Source organism: Callorhinus ursinus, unplaced genomic scaffold (genome assembly GCF_003265705.2).
Source record: "Callorhinus ursinus isolate GAN/ISIS: 27379988/994484 unplaced genomic scaffold, GSC_fseal_2.0 scaffold54, whole genome shotgun sequence".
NCBI classification, from domain to species: domain Eukaryota; kingdom Metazoa; phylum Chordata; class Mammalia; order Carnivora; family Otariidae; genus Callorhinus; species Callorhinus ursinus.
In genome coordinates this window covers 9,617,873-9,636,329 of record NW_027397116.1, presented here as the reverse complement: position 1 = coordinate 9,636,329, position 18,457 = coordinate 9,617,873, and the positions used below count along the sequence as shown (strand labels likewise).

The following is an 18,457-nucleotide window of genomic DNA, read 5'->3' as shown; positions in this document are numbered from 1 at the left end:
ACAGTCTCAAGTGTAGGCCTCAAGGGTTCTGCTCTCTTTCTGGGAACTCTGCCACTACTTTGTGGTATGGCTAGATCACTAGATGATGAGAGGTATATAGCCCTTTTACTCTCATCACCCTGGATAAGAGCCAGCTGTCTAACAAAGAATCATTGTGGAGCACAAATCTGTGAGGCACATTCCCCAATATTCCCACACCATGTATGGACATAAGTTGACAAGTAAATTATCTGCTTTCATTTGAAGTCATTGATCTGGTTCTCAAAGAAAGACCAATTGCGATCAATTGGAAATACACATGTGAAAAGATTAACATGCCAGATCTATAATTCAGTGTTCAAATGGAGAATGTTTGCAGCAAAACCAAAAATAATGTGGTCATGGAAGAATTTTACTTTATCGTATGTTTTAGGACTCTGAGCCTTCAGATTCTCTGGCCAGCCTAGATCCCAATTTCCTACTCTCTGAGAAAAATTACAGTTTGGTGTGTGTCAGCGAATAAGAGACCAGTAGTGATACTTCTAGCTCCTAGCTCCTTGAGGCTCAAAAAGACAAAATACAACTAATGAATATATAGAGAAGAAGTCATTAGAGGAGAAACTTTGGGGGACTGTAATATGTGGGTGGTACATAGGAGAAATAGTGCTACACCTGATGAGCTAGAGCAAGCTTGGCCATGGGAAGGAGGAATCGTACTTACAGGTCAGGTTGAGGACACTCAACACAGAGTGTACACTGTCAAATATGGGTCTCAACTACCAACTGAGATGAATTGAATATGGCCCATTTTTGTCTCATTGTTTTTGGTTTAGACAAATATATATACTTTTTTCCCTTTATTGATTTTTCAGTGGGCAGACTTTTTTTGCTTCATTGTTTTCAATACTGATTAAATCATGCTTGCTTTATATGTCAGAGGTAAACACAGTGATTTTTGCACTTGGATCAGCTTTTTAAAATACATGCCCCCTTTTTGTGATAGGTAACTTTTGAAGAATGAACCACTTGGGTGAAAACAGGCAAATGATTTTCCAGCCTGTTACTGTCGTGTTTGGTGGATTTTTGCTGTTGTTTCTGCAGTTTAGGGTGAGGGCCTATTTTATTTATTTTGTCCTTGGGAGTATATGAAAAGTCTAGAAAATAAGCCAAGAGAAAAATATAGGAAACATAACTGTACAATAAAAAGAACACGAAGAAGAGCTGGGGTAATGTGTAAACTTCATGGAGGATTAAATAAGGTCCTCTGAATATATAAATGGAAAAAGCAGATGAGAAAGTTAATTTATTTTCTAAATGAATAAAGAGATACAATGAAATTTGCATCTTCTTGTTTAACAATAAAATACTGACAATCTGCTATAGAATTTTGGAAATTGGTGAAAAAAAATGTATATTTGTAAGTACCTACCATAGTACCTAGTTCAAAACAGATTTGATTCATTTTAGTTGACTTTCTTTCTTTTCTAAAAAAAAATTGTCATCAGGGCATCAATAGTTATTTTCTTATGCAGTATGTCTGTATATATTTTGACTATAAGTGAAGTTTTCCTTCAAGAAACAAAATTCCTTCTACTAAATGGAATCTCATATATTTTAGTCATCTTTGTGCACATTTTCAAAATAGTCAGTGTTAGTATATATACACAATAACAACCTGAAGTCAACAAAGAGATTTCAATATCATTCAGGAAAGGAATGGAAAACATAAAAAGAATAAAATCCATTTTTATCTCTTCTCAATGATGAGCAAAAGTGTAAACTCAAGCAATTCTCATTGTCACATTTTGAAATATCTTCCTCCATGACCTTCTGTGCCAGAGGATTTCTTCTCTAATGATTATCAACGTTAAAGTGAAAAGAGACAGTCAAACTCATCAGTGGAATAAAAGGGTCAACTCAAAGCACAGGCATTCCATATGACTGATTTTAGCAGAGGACAAATCCTGCTGATTTCCTTGGGCCTCAAATGGTCATGGGAAGCTTTATTCGTTCTATTCATTTCAGAAAAGATACATTATATATGGTAGCTCTTACTTACAATAGCTCTTTCTAGTGGCAACCTATGCTCAACATCAGAGCCAATCCTGTCCAATCTGAGAGGATCCTGAGCGCCACTCACCTACGGGTGGTGTGACTTAAATTCAAAGATTTATATCCCTTCACCAAGAAGATGATGGCATGAGATGTCTTGAGACTTTTATTTTCATTTTGGGAGGAAATGAGGAAAGTAATATAAAGAAGAATTAGTTCTGTGTTGGCTATGTTAAGAATGAGAGACATGCAAATTTAAACCTCAAAGAGATGGGTAACTATAGGCCTAGAGCTCATGGCGGAGATCTGAACAGATGATGATATACTGGGGAGTCATTAACATCATATAGTGGCTAAAATCATAAACACAGATATGTAAATTGGGCCTCTTGGGGCAGATTAAAGAGGAATAACCAAGAAAAGAAGACAAATCAGAGAGATAGGATCTTGGAGGCCAAAGAAAGAGCTAATTTTAAGAAATAGGGAGGACAATAAAATAATTGATACATTGAAAAACCAGAAGTCATAAGAAGCAATCATAAATCAATTTTACGCTTATCTTTCCCTGATCTTTTGAGTATATATATATATATATATATATATATATATATATATGTCAATTATACCTAAATAAAGCTGACAGGAAGAAAATAGGCTAAATTCAGACAATAAAATGTGTAGTACAGTATATTAGTCAATACTCCCATCTATTCAAAGAATAGATATTTTAAAGAACAGACTTCTCCCCTTTTTTCTAGCTAGGACATGATGAAAGCAGCAAGTCTACAACCAGAAAAGGTAGAGTTTTATTACTGCTTTTTTTATTACTCTCTTCTTCTCTCATGCATGGGCCGTAGGAGGGGCAGGAGTTCCCACCAAAACCCAAAGCAGGCTGCTTTCTCTGGTCCCAGAGTGTACAAAGCTGACTCTTCACTGGAGTGTTACTCTTGTGATTTCTTCATTGATCTCTCTCCCTCTACTAGGTATCTCTCACCTATAATTTTAGAGAAATCAGATGTATCTCTATTCCAACTGGTTGCTAACTAATTTTGTAGCTCACCAGAATCTCATCTTCTTCTCTATTTGGGCCTCTTTAACCTTCCGGGTGGCCCTTTGTACAAGTGCTAAGATAACCAACCCCATGTTGTCCCTCTTCCTTGTAGACCTTATCTAGTCATGACAAATACACTCTTTCCTTTGCCTGAAAAACTCTGGGAGTATAAAATCATCAAAGCACTCTCTTTCACTGCCCTGACAGATTGTCTCTCCTTGTATAGATTTTCCAGGTCTAAGAAATATATCAGTCCACTGGTCTCCTCAACTTCAGGAGACACCTATCACCTTGCAAGGCATCTAGTAAAACCCTCTCACTGAGAGGCACCACTGACCCCTGCTCTCTCTCTCCAGTGAAACCCCTCTCTCTAAGCTTATCTTTTCCTTAACCCATTTTTATGTACTTTTTCTGGCTATCTTCCTTTCTTTGATTTGGATGAGTGTTTTAAGAGTCATCTAACTAGTTCTTGGCTGCCCACACTTTGTAAGTTCTGCTAACACTTGCACTAAATATGGTGACTGAGGAATTCACGAGAAGTAAGGTAAATGCAGGAAAAAAAAAGACTACTCTTTGTAAATATTAGTAAGTAAGATTGAATAGTGAGAGAGGAGACTCAACTTCCAGGGCTCACAGCGCAGGGCAGAGGCAAAAGAAGAGGCTTTAGGATGGGGATGAAGATCATATTTGTAGATAGTTATGATATAGCCAGTGGAGAAAGATTTAAGTTAAAATAAGGGGAGTATTTGATGCAACAAAGTTCAGAGGAAGAAGGAAATGTAAAGGGGACACAGAGAGGGGAGCAAAGGGAGAAAAACAGGAGGGGACACATCCAGAACAGGCAATATGTCATTAAAAATTATATGTTGTTTTCTTCTAAGACTAGATTTAAAATTGGGAACACATGACAATGTAGACAAATTGGAGCTGGAGAGAAGATAATCTGGAGATAATTATGTCTGGTTCTGTTTAGTCTATGAAGCAGAGGACAAGATTAGCTGCAAGGACAAGGACTTGAAGAAACTGGCAAGAGTTTAAAGGTGGAAAGAAAGCAAGGGGATGACAAGTAAATGCATGGCAGTGTTTCCAATCAGCACAGACACATGTCTTCAAGCCCTCCCAGGTTCAGGGCAGGAGCAGGGTCATCATCCCTGGAGCTGACCCCCAGTACAACAGAAGGGAGAGGTTGTTTTTTTTTTAATAGTCTTTTTTTTTTAAGATTTTATTTATTTGAGAGAGAGGATGAGAGAGAGAGAGAGTGCACAAGAAGGGGGAGCAAGAGAGGGAGAAGCAGACTCCCCGCTGAGCAGGGAGCCCGATGCGGGACTCGATCCCCGGATTCCAGGATCATGACCTGAGCTGAAGGCAGTCGCTTAACCAACTGAGCCACCCAGGTGCCCGAAGGGAGAGGTTTTAATAGCACTCGGATTACTGAAGGGAGTCAGGATTAAGGTGGTTTTGCTCCAGACTAGGAGTAGAAGATGAGAAAGTTAGGAACGGGGCTGATCAAGAGTATTAGGTAGGGGTAAAAGATGAGGGGTTTGAGAAAAGTTGGGAGCCATTTATGAGGGAATTTGGAGACAAGAGGACTGGAAAGATGTGATGTGTTCACAGAGTAACATTTCAGGGATTAGGAAGATTTGAGAAGAAAAGAAGTTCCATGATCAAAAAAACCCTGGTTATGTTCATGAGAATTGGTTGCTGGAATGGGAATTAAATGAATGAGAGGTGAGGGAAAAAAGACCATCCCTCTGATAAAGTTCTCAGTGAATGGAAATTTGGAAATCTGAAGATAAGTACAGTGAGGATGGAAGAAAAGTGGTATCATGTCAGAGGACAATTTGTGATTTTTATTTTTTTTTAAAGATTTTATTTATTTATTTGACAGAGAGACACAGTGAGAGCAGGAACACAAGCAGGGGGAGTGGGAGAGGGAGAAGCAGGCTTCCCACTGAGCAGGGAGCCCGATGTGGGACTCGATCCCAGGACCCTGGGATCATGACCTGAGCTGAAGGCAGACGCTTAACGACTGAGTCACCCAGGTGCCCACAATTTGTGATTTTTAAAAGGTAGTTCCTAATCTGACTTGTAATCAGGAGTCAGCTAATATATAAAGATATAAAGTTATATTTATATAAAATTTGTCATGAATCTTTTTGCTTTGAACCCATACTTACCCTGGATCTTTTGCTCTTTAGAATCTACCTGGCTTTTCACACTCTGGCTACTCCTAGACTCCAACCTGCACTCATCCCTTTTTATTTTACTGAGCTCTGCTTCTTGATTTCCACTTCAGCACCTTATTCTAATAATGTAGATTATACCTTTTTTTTTTTTTTTTTTGGCTCTCCCCGTTCCTCATCAATTTAGGTTAAAATTTAAACCCAGCTTTTAATCCAGGGAGTCTAATCCCAAGTGTTAGCAAGTCCTATTGCAGAGTGAGAGGTGATGGAACACTATTCTGTAAATATTCTTGATCCTGAATTTGACTCGGGTGGGGACTAGGGATGGGTAGATAAACTAGAGGGAAGTAGAATAAGGTAAAGGTCAGCCTGAATCTAAGAACTTTGGAGAACAGATGAGTAGTGTAATGAAGGAATCGGATTCATTTAAATAAAGTTAAGTGGAAAAGCTGAGACCATTAGAAATCTTCTGGCCATTAATAAAGAGTTTTAGTGGTAACACTGGGAAGAATAATGAGGGGGATCAGTAGAAAGGAAATGGGTAAGAGACTGGAACAAAACACCATAGATGGGGATGAGTATTTCCAGGAGGAGAGTAGATTGGGGGCATGTTTTTCTCTGGTAATTAAATGTTGTCAGAAAGACTATGGAAAATTTAAGAAACCTAAAGATAGAGGTGGCCAGGAGTGAAACAAACCAAACTAAGAATTCCAACTGGGGAATTTGTTAGATGGTCTTTCAATAAAAAGTACATAGAGGAGATAATATGTACAATAACTGACCCCAATTTTACTATCAAAATCCTGGCAATACCTTTTATTTAACATTTGCTCTACCACATGTTTTCTATACTCATTCAGAGTGATTTATTATCTGCAGAAAGGAGTAGAAATACTCTCAGACCACCAAGATGATATTCCTTCCAATGGTAACAGAAGCAGAACAGCATGGATTAAAAAACAAAAAGATATGTAATAAGAACAATAATTGTTTTAATACATATTTTAAATATCATGTGAAAGATTTTAAATCACATTGGATTTTAGTAGAAAGCCAAACACACTAATTTTGAGTTCTTTTTCAATAATTTACCCTGTCACCCTGTCCACACTCTAATCGAGGTGTTAATGAAGAGTGTAACAGCCAAAAGGCAGGCAGCAGGGGACAATGAGTTGAAAAGAGCCCAGATAATCTCAAACCCTGACTAATTAGCAATTATATTTATAAACACACACACGCATATTGAGAAACAGCTTTGATTGGTGTGTACAGAACATAATACTATTGCTTGGGGATAGGAATGCCAAAGAATTCATGGATATAGTCCCAACCCTAGACAAACATAATCTGACCAGACCCAAAAACACACATGGAATTAGCATTCCAGCACATTTTCAAAAATACAACAATGAGCACACATGCATGAAAATAAATGTCCACAGATATTCAGAGAACAAGCAGTAGAACATTAAAGATGTGTAACTTTGAAGAGTGGGTAATTTATTTTCAAAAATGTACTTTACACACTAGGGAAAAAAATCATATCACTTATAAAAAATATGTTTTAATCTGCTGGCCTTTATATTTTTGGGGGTTTTTTTTCCTCTTTTTTTTCCTACTGGTCTTTAATTGTAAATTAGAAAGACAAGGACAACATAAATGGATGCAGTAAACAAATAAATAAGAAATAAATTCAGGGACCATGTAGAATAAAGGTTCTATATACATACGCTGTATATCCCAGCCCTTATGGTGTGTGTGTGTGTGTGTACATGTGCACACATTTACTTTTATGGATATATCTTTACCTGTCTTTCTCTAACCAAATTGTAAGTTCTTTGAGGGAAAAGGATTTTATCTAGTTAAATATTTGCAGACCTTAATACTAGGGACATCTATCAACATTCAGCAACCTATACATTGGAACTCTAGGAAATATACAAAGATTACTATTATGTTCAACAAATGCAGACATCAAAGAGTCAAAAATATATCAACAAACTAGGGAGGACAAAAAATATTGCTTTTTACATAAAACACTGACAAAAAATCATTGTTATGATATAAAGTAATTAACAAATGTAATTCAATACAAATATTTAAATATTATTAAAAATATTTACCTTCCAGTCTGAGGATCAAATCCAAAGTAAAGGTCTCTACAATGGTCACAACTTTGCCCAGCAATGGAAACGTCTTGGCAAATGCACTGACCAGTTAGGCTATTACAGATGTGATGAACTGCACCTGTTACATGGCATGAACATGGCAGGCAGCCAGGGGCATTGCCTGGAGAAATATAAAAACCTGGAAATAAAGAAATGAAAAGTGTTTAGTTATTACTTCCCATCCAGGCTTTTCTTTAAAAGATAGGGTTTTGATTACACCAAAACCGGAACACTATCATGGCACATCCCAATGCCCAAAACAAACGTGGTTATAGCTGTTCTTCACTAGTGTATCAGTTACAACCAAAGTACCTGGGTGTCTCCCAGGCAACTAAAATTCAGTGTGTTCAAAATCTACTTCATGATCTTTCCGCTAAAAAACTAGTCCTCCTCTAATATCTCCATTCCAGCAAATAGGACCACCATTTATTCAACTGCTCAACCTAAACCCTGTGACATCTTTGGGAAGGTAGCCAGACAAAATAAAAGATAGACAGTTAAATTTAAATTTCTGATAAACTGAGTTTATCGTGAAAGTCTGTGCTATTGGCTTATATTAAAAATTTATGATTATTGAAAATTTAAATTTAACTGAGCTTTCTGTAGTTTGCTAAAACTGGCAACCCTTGAGTCCTTCACAACCCTCCACCCCTACATCTAGCTAATCACTGAGTCCTATGTATACTGTCTTCTAAGAATTTTAAACTCTCTACTCTCCATTCCCACTGCCCTCTCCCTAGTCACAGTCACCACCAAGTTTATTATAATTTACACTCTGGACCAGAGGCAATGGTAAGAGCCTTTTATTCATTATCTCACTCTTCACAGCAATGCTAAAAATTCAGGTATTATTATTATTATGTTCACTTTATATATGAGAACACTGAAGGTTAGGAAGGTTAATTAATCTCATTTTCACCAGATTGTAACCTCCATGAAGGCAGGAACCTTGTCTGATGAATTCACCACTGTCTCCCTAGCACCCAGTACAGTGCTTGTCATAAAGTAGGCACTCCTTAAACATTTGATGAATTCACACAAATGTACCAAATTATAAGTAGGCATTGATTTCTATAAGTATTATATTTAAAAACCCACAGAGGGGCGCCTGGGTGGCTCAGTTGTTAAGCGTCTGCCTTCGGCTCGGGTCACGATCCCGGGGTCCCGGGATCGAGCCCCGCATCGAGCCCCGCATCGGGCTCCCTGCTCCGCGGGAAGCCTGCTTCTCCCTCTCCCACTCCCCCTGCTTGTGTTCCTTCTCTCACTGTGTCTCTCTCTGTCAAATAAATAAATAAAATCTTTAAAAAAAATAAAAACCCACAGAATTTAGGTTAATTATAAAACCCATATTTGTTTCTTATAGCAGAAGAAATAGAAAATGATTCAAAAATATTTTCAAGTTGCTTAAAATTTCATATAACCAACAGCTATAAAATTAGAAAGGCATTAGAAATTAGAATGATGGAGCAGGTATATGGGGGAGAAATGGTTCTCGGTGTTGCGTGGTATGTGTGTTTATGCGTACACATCCTACACATATATACACACATAAGCACATGCATAATGTTACAAGGAATTTTATTGAAACACAGGGAAGAGGGAATGCAGAAAGATTCTAATGAATAAAGTTCTGACAAATGAAAATGATCTGTACAATTGTCATGATCACTAATTCAGGTATATATCACTGATATTGAACGAGAGAAAGAACATGAACACAAAGTGAATCCACTGTGTATTACTATGCTATAGGGAGAAACAAAAAGTAATTGGAATATATTATAAATCTCATTTGAGTCTCTGGTTGAAAACAAGCCATTCTTTCATAGCCATCAACAATTTGTTTTTCTTCTTGGCCCAGCATATTCTCTCTTAGAAAGTTACAGAAATAGTCAAATAGAAAAAGATTCTGCTCAAAGAAAAGGAAGAAACTCAAAATCAGTGCCATTCCAACCTGTTGGAAAGAACTGACTGATCTTGACATTTTTTAGAGTAATTGAAAAACTAGATTATGCCATTAGCTTCTTTGCATCCATTGACAGCAATTTGCCTTATATGTGTTTCCAGAAATAGTTATGCAAATTAATATATATTCTCATACCTGATTCATCATACAACCAAAGTCACAGATTTCAAAGGCTTTTATTCTGAATTCAAGACCACTGTGGCTGCGATTCTATGTATTTTTCTTCCTGTGAAGGTACCTAGGTCCTTAAATTCCTGATGATGGCGTCATAAATATACTAACAACTCTCCAACTTGGATAAATTACCCATTAGCACAGATACTTAGAAGTAGAATTAATTTGGACTTATTGCAATAGCTTCAAGCCACAGAGAATTCTAGAACAATTACAGATGATTTTTACAAGAAATAATTTATTAGATAAATCTGTAAAGACAAGGGGGAGTATATTTTGGTACAGACAATTGGGTTGCCCAAGTTTCAGAAAATAAAAAATGCCATAGAAAAATCAGAGATATAAGCAGAGAAGAACAAAAATGAGAAAACAAAAACAAAAACAAAAAAACAGGGAGGCTGCAACCTGGAGGTAGGTCTTCAAGGAAAAGCCTGCACTGGAACTTGTCTTGGGGTTAATTCCCCTCCTCTCTGGATCATGATTATAAAGGTTAACCCCACCAGCATTTTAGTTGTCCTATTTTTAAGCAGTTCTAATTAGGATGACTCAGGTACCTTCCTGCTCAGTGATTACTTCTTGCCTTACCTGAATGCGCCTAATTCTAGACCATTACCTCTCCTTTTATGACTTCCAACTATAGAAAACAACATTTTCCCTTCCCTCCCCCTTAAACTTCAACTCCAGAGTACGGCTTAAAGACAACTGACCTTAATTTTCTTTCACTCAATACATTTCTGATCTCCTTCCATTAGCTCCACTTCGTGTTCCACATCTTCAGGTCCATAACATTTTAACAGATCTTTTTTATATTTCTCTCCATGAATGATTTCGTACCACATTCTGAAGCACAGTCATTAAGACCATGCTATTACCTTACATTACGTAGTGCTGAGAGTTCGCACATATATAAAACTGATCGGCTCACTAAAGTTTGTTATTTTCCCCAGTTTTATCTCAGCAAGCCTCTGGTCCCAAACAAGACAAGTCTAATGGGGAAAAAACGTGCTTTTGCAGTTAAAGCAAAAAGTCACCTATATTATAAACTAGTGTTGCTTTATCCAGGAGAAGACTTGCAGAATCCTTAGAGTTCAAAGTTATTAGCAAGGCAGTTGGTATTATCTCCTATAGTGTCTATTTGCACAGCACAGCACTGTCCTGGGCATAAAAGAAGAGCCCATTTCCTAGCAATGTCCCTCCCGAGGACCATGAACAACCAGGCTTGGCCAAGGTCTTGAAATGGGAGAAAGAAAACAAGTTTAACCCCTAGGCCTTATTCAGAAAAGGAGGGCAGAGCTGAGGCTAAGCACTAATTATAAGCCATTTAGAAGAAATGATACTCACCTTAAGCCAGAGAATGGACATAATCCTAAGAGAAGAGTCTAGGGAGAAATTTGTGGCTCGCCAGTACCAAGCAACAAGACTCTTCTAGTAATGATTTTAAAAATTAATATTTTCAGAATGAAATATAGTGATGCTAATTTTCAAATTAAAACAATAATTTTCTTCCATTTTGCTAATTTTATATAAAATGCTAAAATTATTATTCATAGAGTTGACCAAATGTCAATCATTACATAAATATTAATATTACTTATCATAAGGTATAATTTTTCTTATTTAAAAGTTTTTAAAAACTCTTTTAAATTAGTTTGGATATGTCTTGAAACCTCTGCTCTGATTCCTTCCTCCTGGACTGCTGCTGTACTCTCCTTGCTTACTTTACCAGCTCCTGTTTACTTTAAAAACTCAGGTCAGAAGTCATATTCTCAACTAAGTTCTCCATACCCCCACATCCTTCAAGAGTGAATCAGTTCCTTCACTTTACTACTTCTCATACTGGACATTTCTAATATTGCACTTGTCACACTGTGTTATATTTACATATAGGTCCATCTTTCCTACTAAAGCAAATGCCTTAATATATTTATGATGACATATCTTACACCAGCATAGCCCCTGGTACACAGTAATGTATTCAATTAATGTTCACTGAAAAAATGGATACGTGAATGAAATGGGCAGATAGCTAGATGGGTAGGTGGCTGGCTGCCTGATCAGTTGGATATCTGTTACCCCTTAAAATATGAGATGATCTCTTTAACACTTTAAAGGAACATGGTAAAGACAAAAAGCCTAGCCTATCAGGAAAGATAGCAGGGAATGTATATGAATCAGGAAAAATATATTTAAAATGCAATCTTTGGGGGTGCCTGGGTGGCTCAGTCAGTTAAATGTCTGCCTTCGGCTCAGGTCATGATCCCAGAGTCCTGGAATAGAGCTCTTCGTCTGTCCGGCTCCCTGCTCAACAGGGAGTCGGCTTCTCCCTCTCCCTCTGCAGCTCCCCCTGCTTGTGTGTGCTCTCTCTCTGTGTGTCAAATAAATAAATAAAATCTTTAAAATAAAATAAAATAAAATAAAAATAAAATGTAATCTTTGCCTTACTGGCAGATGGAAAGAACTTCAGAAAGAAAATATCAGTCTAAAACTATGTTTCCTGTTCTTAGAACCAAGAATATAATAACATGCTCACATAAGGGAAAACATTCTATTGGAATTTGCTGTTTTATAAAAACCTAGTTTTCCTATTTATGGGAATATCCATGAAGGGCCTCCAAATGCATATTCTTTAAAAATCAAATTCAATAACAACAATGAATATAAATAATCACAGCTGTGATTATGTCTTGGAAATTATAACACATAGATATGTGTATTCACAATCCACAGAAACACTTTTATATTCTTTGTTCCCATTTTTCTCAGTCTCAGTGGTTACCAACCATATGCTCTAAAGTTTCTCTCCCATGCCATTGCCACCATCCCAGAAATCTCTCCGCCTTAGTCCACGGAGATCATCCCACTTCTAGACAACTCAGTTCAACTCTTGATTATCAGATCACGGTAGCCTCTCAGAATTCTATTAATTTTCATTTTATAACTATTACTCAGCTCTAGGGTAGGGGGAGGCTACAAACACTTGTAAGAGTATCTCTTTTAACTCACTCTCAAATATTCATTGAGTGAATGATTATGACAAATGTTGCATTGTTCAGAAAAATGTTTTACTCTTTCAGGGTGCAGACTCTGAGGTCAGTTGGACCTGGATTTGTAAATGGTTCTTCTACTTAATTAGAATACATTTCCCCTACTATAAAGTGGGAAAGTACTGGTCCTTCCATCATATAAATATTGTGCATATTCAATGGGACTTTTCAGATAAAACCCTATCCCAGGGCCTGGCAGACTGTAGATACTCAGTAAATATTACCTATTATCATCATTGCCATTTTTATGAGGCAATTTTCTAGGAAAGTGGGATTTTCCTTAAATTACAATTTAAGTAATGACTTGTTGATGTACTTCTTTCCCCCACAGATGTGCCTGGGATTATGGTCCATAGTGCTTATGAAAACTTCTTTCCTAGTGGTTTATCAAGGAAGAGGCTCTTATCCTGAGGCTTAGGTCTCCCTGTGGAAAACATGTTCATCTGCAAAGCTGTTTCATCCAACACTAGGATACGTGGCGTAACCGGATCTCAACTTTGATGCACTGATTTTTAATGGAATATCAGCCATCTAATTCCAATTCCAATGGCAGGGTCTTGCATGCAATTCTGGTTTATGAGCTCATTACTTAACAAATATGATATGCTTCTTAATGAAACAAGATACTTTGTTTTACTTTCTAATAGTCTGTATGAATTATAAAACAAAACCAAAAGTAAATATCAGAGGAAAGCATGAGGAATTGTCCTATTAGCACAAAACATGTCATACGAAGCTGTTTTCATTATAAATTAGCCTTTATTTTATTCCAGAGCTGCAGAGTCCTCAATAAACCCTCTCTGCCTCTGGTTCTCAAGGACAAGGGTGGGTCACTGGCTCAGGATGCCTTGACATCCTTCCCTGCATTTCTCGGCCTAGCCTCTGATTAAGTGCTTGCTGCTGAACATTACGAGGTCATCCAGCACTGAAAAAAACGAACTGGGAAAACATATTTAGTGCTATATTTATTAGTGTGGGTATATGTACATTCATATATGTACACACACTCCAAATAATTTTAAATTAAAGCATTTTTAAAATACTTAATGGAGGTTAAGCAGCATTTTTAACCTCTGTTCAAGTTATTGAATGGCATATTAAAACCAATGTGGCTCTAATGTACCTTCTAATGTGCACTGCTGCTTTAACAAATTGCCTATAAATTTTAGTTGAATTAAGCCTATTCCTTGTACATTCATAGTAAGGTTAGGTTAATAATACATGAGGTTTCATTATGTGCACCTTCCTTAATAATGTTTTTTAAGAAAGTGGGACAAGAATCTATGGGCAATAGTCTACTAGGGGCCAGTAATATTTATAACCAGAGATGAAAAAGGCAGGCAGAAGTCTGGAGGCTTGCGAGTTCATCTCTCCTACCCCACCCCATACTTCTCCCTCCATGCCCCACTACTCACACACCAGTGTGGAGCTTCTCCCCTGAGGTATATGATCTAGGTCTCTCAGATGTGTTTAAAGAAGTAGAAAGAAAGCTTCAGATTGCAGCAGTGCATTTTAATGTGCATTCTGCAGAGCTGGCTACTGTGAAACATCTGTTTATGATAAAGATACTTCAAGATAAGGGTTCTTTTTTTCAATGTAAATTTCACAGGAAGAGACAAGAAAACCAGAAAACAAAATTCAAAGTAGTTTCTGAAGCTAGAAGGCAGGACCAAAAAAAAAAAAAAGTCCATAAACACATTTTGACCTTTCCATATGCTACACCTATGGGTACAGGATACCTTGTTTTGTCAAAAAAAATCCATTAGGTCCTTAGACCACTATTTTCTTTCCTCCCTGGCAGGGTAAAAACCACATCCTCTCTATATGTCAATAAAGAAGCGCTCACAGACTTGCATTGTGCCTGTGCCTAAATAGAAGAGAATGCCACTGGGGTAATTTTTTTTTTTTTGAGAGAGAGAGAGAGAGAGAGAGAGAGAGAGAGAGAGTGCAAGTGGGGGGAGGGGCAGAGGGAGAGGAAGAGAGAGAGAATCTGAAGCAGGCTCCACACCCAGCACAAGGCCCGTGGTTAGGTTTGATCTCACAACTCTGAGATCATGACCTGAGCCAAAATCAAGAGTCAGATGCTTAATCGACTGCAGCACCCAGGTGCCCTGCTCCTGGGGTAATTTTTAAATGTAATTATTTATTATTTCGAGAAACACAGATGGAGTATGCACTAGGGAGACACTGCTCTATGTGCCCAAGACAGAGCACTGAAGAACGTGAGGAACAGCAGTTAGACCTATAGGCTGGAAAGGAACAAATGATCTAAAGACTCCTGGAAATGAGGTCAGAGAAAGATCGTGGGTGTTACAGTTCATGTGGGCCATGTTTTTTACCTGCAATGATGAGAAGGCAGTGGAGGATGGATTGATACAGTCTGACTAAAGTTTGAACAGCATCCCCTTTGGCTGCACATTAAGAAATGACTCGAGAAGAATAAAGAGGAGAAAGGAAGTTTAGGAGGCTTCTCAGCCAGTCCAGAAGAAAGATGAAAATGGGTGAGTGGGGTGGTAAAAAGTGGACCAGTTCTGGATCTATCTGAAAGTAAAAGCAACAAGACTGATTTTGATAGAAAGAGATAAGGGTTGTAGAAACAGAGGGGAATCAGAGGAGAGCGGCAAGGATTTATCTGAAAAGATTACAACCCAGAAACTACTAGGACAACATTTCAGCTAAGCAGAGTCGAACAAATTTTCCCTCCTGAAATCCCCAAAAATGAAAGAAAAGAAAAGAAAGAAGAGGAGATGAAGGTCAATGGCAGATGTCCACAAGTAAAAGCTAAGCACTTGCCGTGGAGCGGCCAACAGTAAGGTGATTGATTCAGGTGGTATAAGTCTAGAAAGAAAGGTCTGGAATTGAAGATTCCAGAGGTTTCTGAAGTCAGGTGTGAGGAATAGTTAATTCCCTCTGCAACCAGAAGATTTTCCTTCTTGCATTTTGAGAGAAGGCGAGTTTTGTCTTTAGAAGTTAAACCAGAGAGTGCATGGGTTCAGCATATGCAGGGACAAAGTGCTGCAGTGAATTCAGGGATTATATATAAGGTGCCTGTAATGGGTGATTTCATGTGTCAACTTGTGTAGTTCTGGTGTCAGTTGTTTGGTCAAACACTAGCCTAGATATTGTTGTAGAGGTGTTTTATAGGTTTTCCCAGAATACAAGAATCTACAGACAAAAGGGCCCACTGAGTGCACAGAAAAATTATTTAACAAAAGCACATCATCATGAAATTGTCAGAAATGAGGGATATAGAAATAGTAGAAGCTTCTAGAATGTAAGAAAGAAGAGAAGAGAAAAGAAAAGCAAGAAAGAAGAAAGAAAAAGAAAGAAAGAAAGAAAGAAAGAAAGAAAGAAAGAAAGAAAGAAAGAAAGAAAGAAAGAAAGAAAGAAAGAAAGGGAGGAAGGGAGGGAAGAAGGAAAGAAAGAAAGGGGTAAAAGAATCTAATTGGCTCTGCAAGAAGATAATGGTGAAATAATTTTTTTGAGTGAAAATGATTCTATATAATGGTAAAATTTCAAATAGTTGTGAGTGTGGAATAAAGTTATTTGCAAACATTCAAAATTCTAAAAAAAAATAACTTTCTTCCCTGTACTCTTTCTCACAAACTCCTAGAGTGTACTACCAAATACATATATAAAATAAGGAAAAAGAACACACAGATTCAGGAAATGGGATCCAACAAGGGAGATATGTGAAGGAAATTCTCAGTATAGCTGATGTATAGACACACCTCCTATTGGTTCTGTTTCTCTGGAGAACCCTAACACAGATACTCTTCTTAAAACTCCTGATTATTTCTCAGTGTGTTCAATTAAACCACTTACTGAGTGCATGCAATGTACAAGGAATTACAGTAGTATTGTGGCTACACAAGTTGAATAAGATAATCCTTGCTCTCCAGATACTGAAACTCTAACAAGGGAAATGAGCAACTGCATAAATAAGTAAAATACGAGAATATCTTAAATGTTATAATTATTTTCATTAATAGGGATGATCCCCATTCTATATTTTCCTTAAAAGGCAGGACAACTTGTCATTAACCTTTGGAGAGGAGTTTCGTGACAGTAGACACTTAGACAAATAGCCACTAAGATATTACTCTCCTAGAAAACCAATGTTATCTGAGATAAACCCCAAAAAGAAAGGGGCCAGAGGGAGACAGAGGAGACCATCGGGGGAAGAAAAAGATGGAGTATGACTTTCCAATATTTTAATTTTTAAATTGAATTGGTATTTTTATCAAAATTTACATGCAGATAATTTTAAAAATCAAATAGAATTTAAAGGCTCACAGCACATAACAGCAGCCCACTGCTCTGTCCTTCTCCCAGGAACCTCCCTGTCCACAGCAACCACCTTCATCTGGCTTTTCTTTCTGTGTATCTCTATAACATCCATATATTGTTCCCTCTCAACCTTGGAAATTTAAATTACAGCCTTTCTACAACAGAGGATGAGTATTCAACTTTTTATATGCTTCCTCAATAATCCCTTTATTTGGTTAAATCAATATTCAGAGATTGACTATTTGATTATATAAATCTATTTTACAGCTATGCCATGTAATATGCTTTGATTATATTTCCTTCCTTGAAAAAAAATTGCCTTTAATTAGTTTTGTAGGAATCTCTTAGATATTTCTAGGAATCAAAGCCCTCCAATAGAAATATACTCAGGAAAAAAAAAAAGAAATATACTCAAGAAATCTGTTTCTTTTTTCTTCTGCGGAATATATCAACTCACAGGAGGACCCAAACCCCTGATCCTCCCATTCTGATCTGAGCCAGTTGATCTCCAGTTCTGTTGCATAGCTACATCCTAGCTCAGAACAAAACACTCAATAAGCTTCACAATAGATAATCACTCAAAAGGATATAACATTTGATCTATTAGCTTTGGCTGGTTTATTTAGAAAGAAGGATATATAAATCATGGTTATTTGTGCAGGAGACTGAGTGCCTTATTTCCAAAATTAGAGATATTAATAAATAGTAAAAGAGAAAAAGTATCATCTTGGGATATAAAAAAAAAAGGGATTGAAAATTTGGGAAGATGATTCTGAAGCCCAAAGAGTGCAGTATATTATAGCAGTCACGGAGGCCATCTGCATAGCCCTTAGTAATTATCCTGTTTTCTGGGATACTTACCACCTTGCTCCTACCTTAAGCAGTGGTTCCTAGAAGTCATGATTTATATGATCCTGATACTCCTGGCCATAGTGAATTGGCTCAGACATAGCCACCCTAACAAAACTGAGTCAATTAGAATTTCCTTCTTGGAATTGTAACCACAAAGTAGCTAATAAGTCTCTGTATTGCTAGAACAGTAATGGGATAGACATTTAACCATGCAGAGAGGGAGACAGAAGCAGAGTGTGTCCTTCTAGAGAAAGAGGGAGAGAGGGAGAAAGAGGGAGAAAAAGAGAGGGGGGGATATGGAAATGATTGAATAGTTGAATTAATGGCTATGTATCAATGGGAGATTTCTAATTCCTGAATTCTGACTGCATTGCTCCATATCACGTTTTGTGGGACAGCCAGTGATAATATAGCCCCCATTTATGTTGAAGCCAGTTCAAATTATTTTCTGATACATATATCTCAAAAAGAATTAACTATTCTTCAGCTTCATCCCATCCATCCCTTTGGATTTACTTGTCCCACTGACCAATGTGAAAGGAAAGGTATGGCTCAATCCTAAACTGAATTCCTTGTCATGGCAAACAGGACTTCCATCTTACCCATTTCTGACAAGCAAATCTCCTTTTTGCTTGGCACCATGCTCCTTTACACAGGCTCAGATAACTCAGAGCTGGTTGCATAGACAGAACAACCAC

The 18,457-nt window shown here is 37.3% G+C and overlaps 1 protein-coding gene across 1 annotated transcript in view; it reads right to left on the bottom strand.

Annotated features, from left to right (window-relative positions):
- USH2A (usherin) overlaps window positions 1–18,457 on the bottom strand; it is a 707,317-nt gene that overhangs the window by 542,246 nt on the left and 146,614 nt on the right. Inside the window, exon 13 of the mRNA XM_025892244.1 lies at window positions 7,389–7,572. Within this exon, the coding sequence (XP_025748029.1) occupies window positions 7,389–7,572 (184 nt within the window). The remainder of the gene's footprint in view (window positions 1–7,388; window positions 7,573–18,457) is intronic.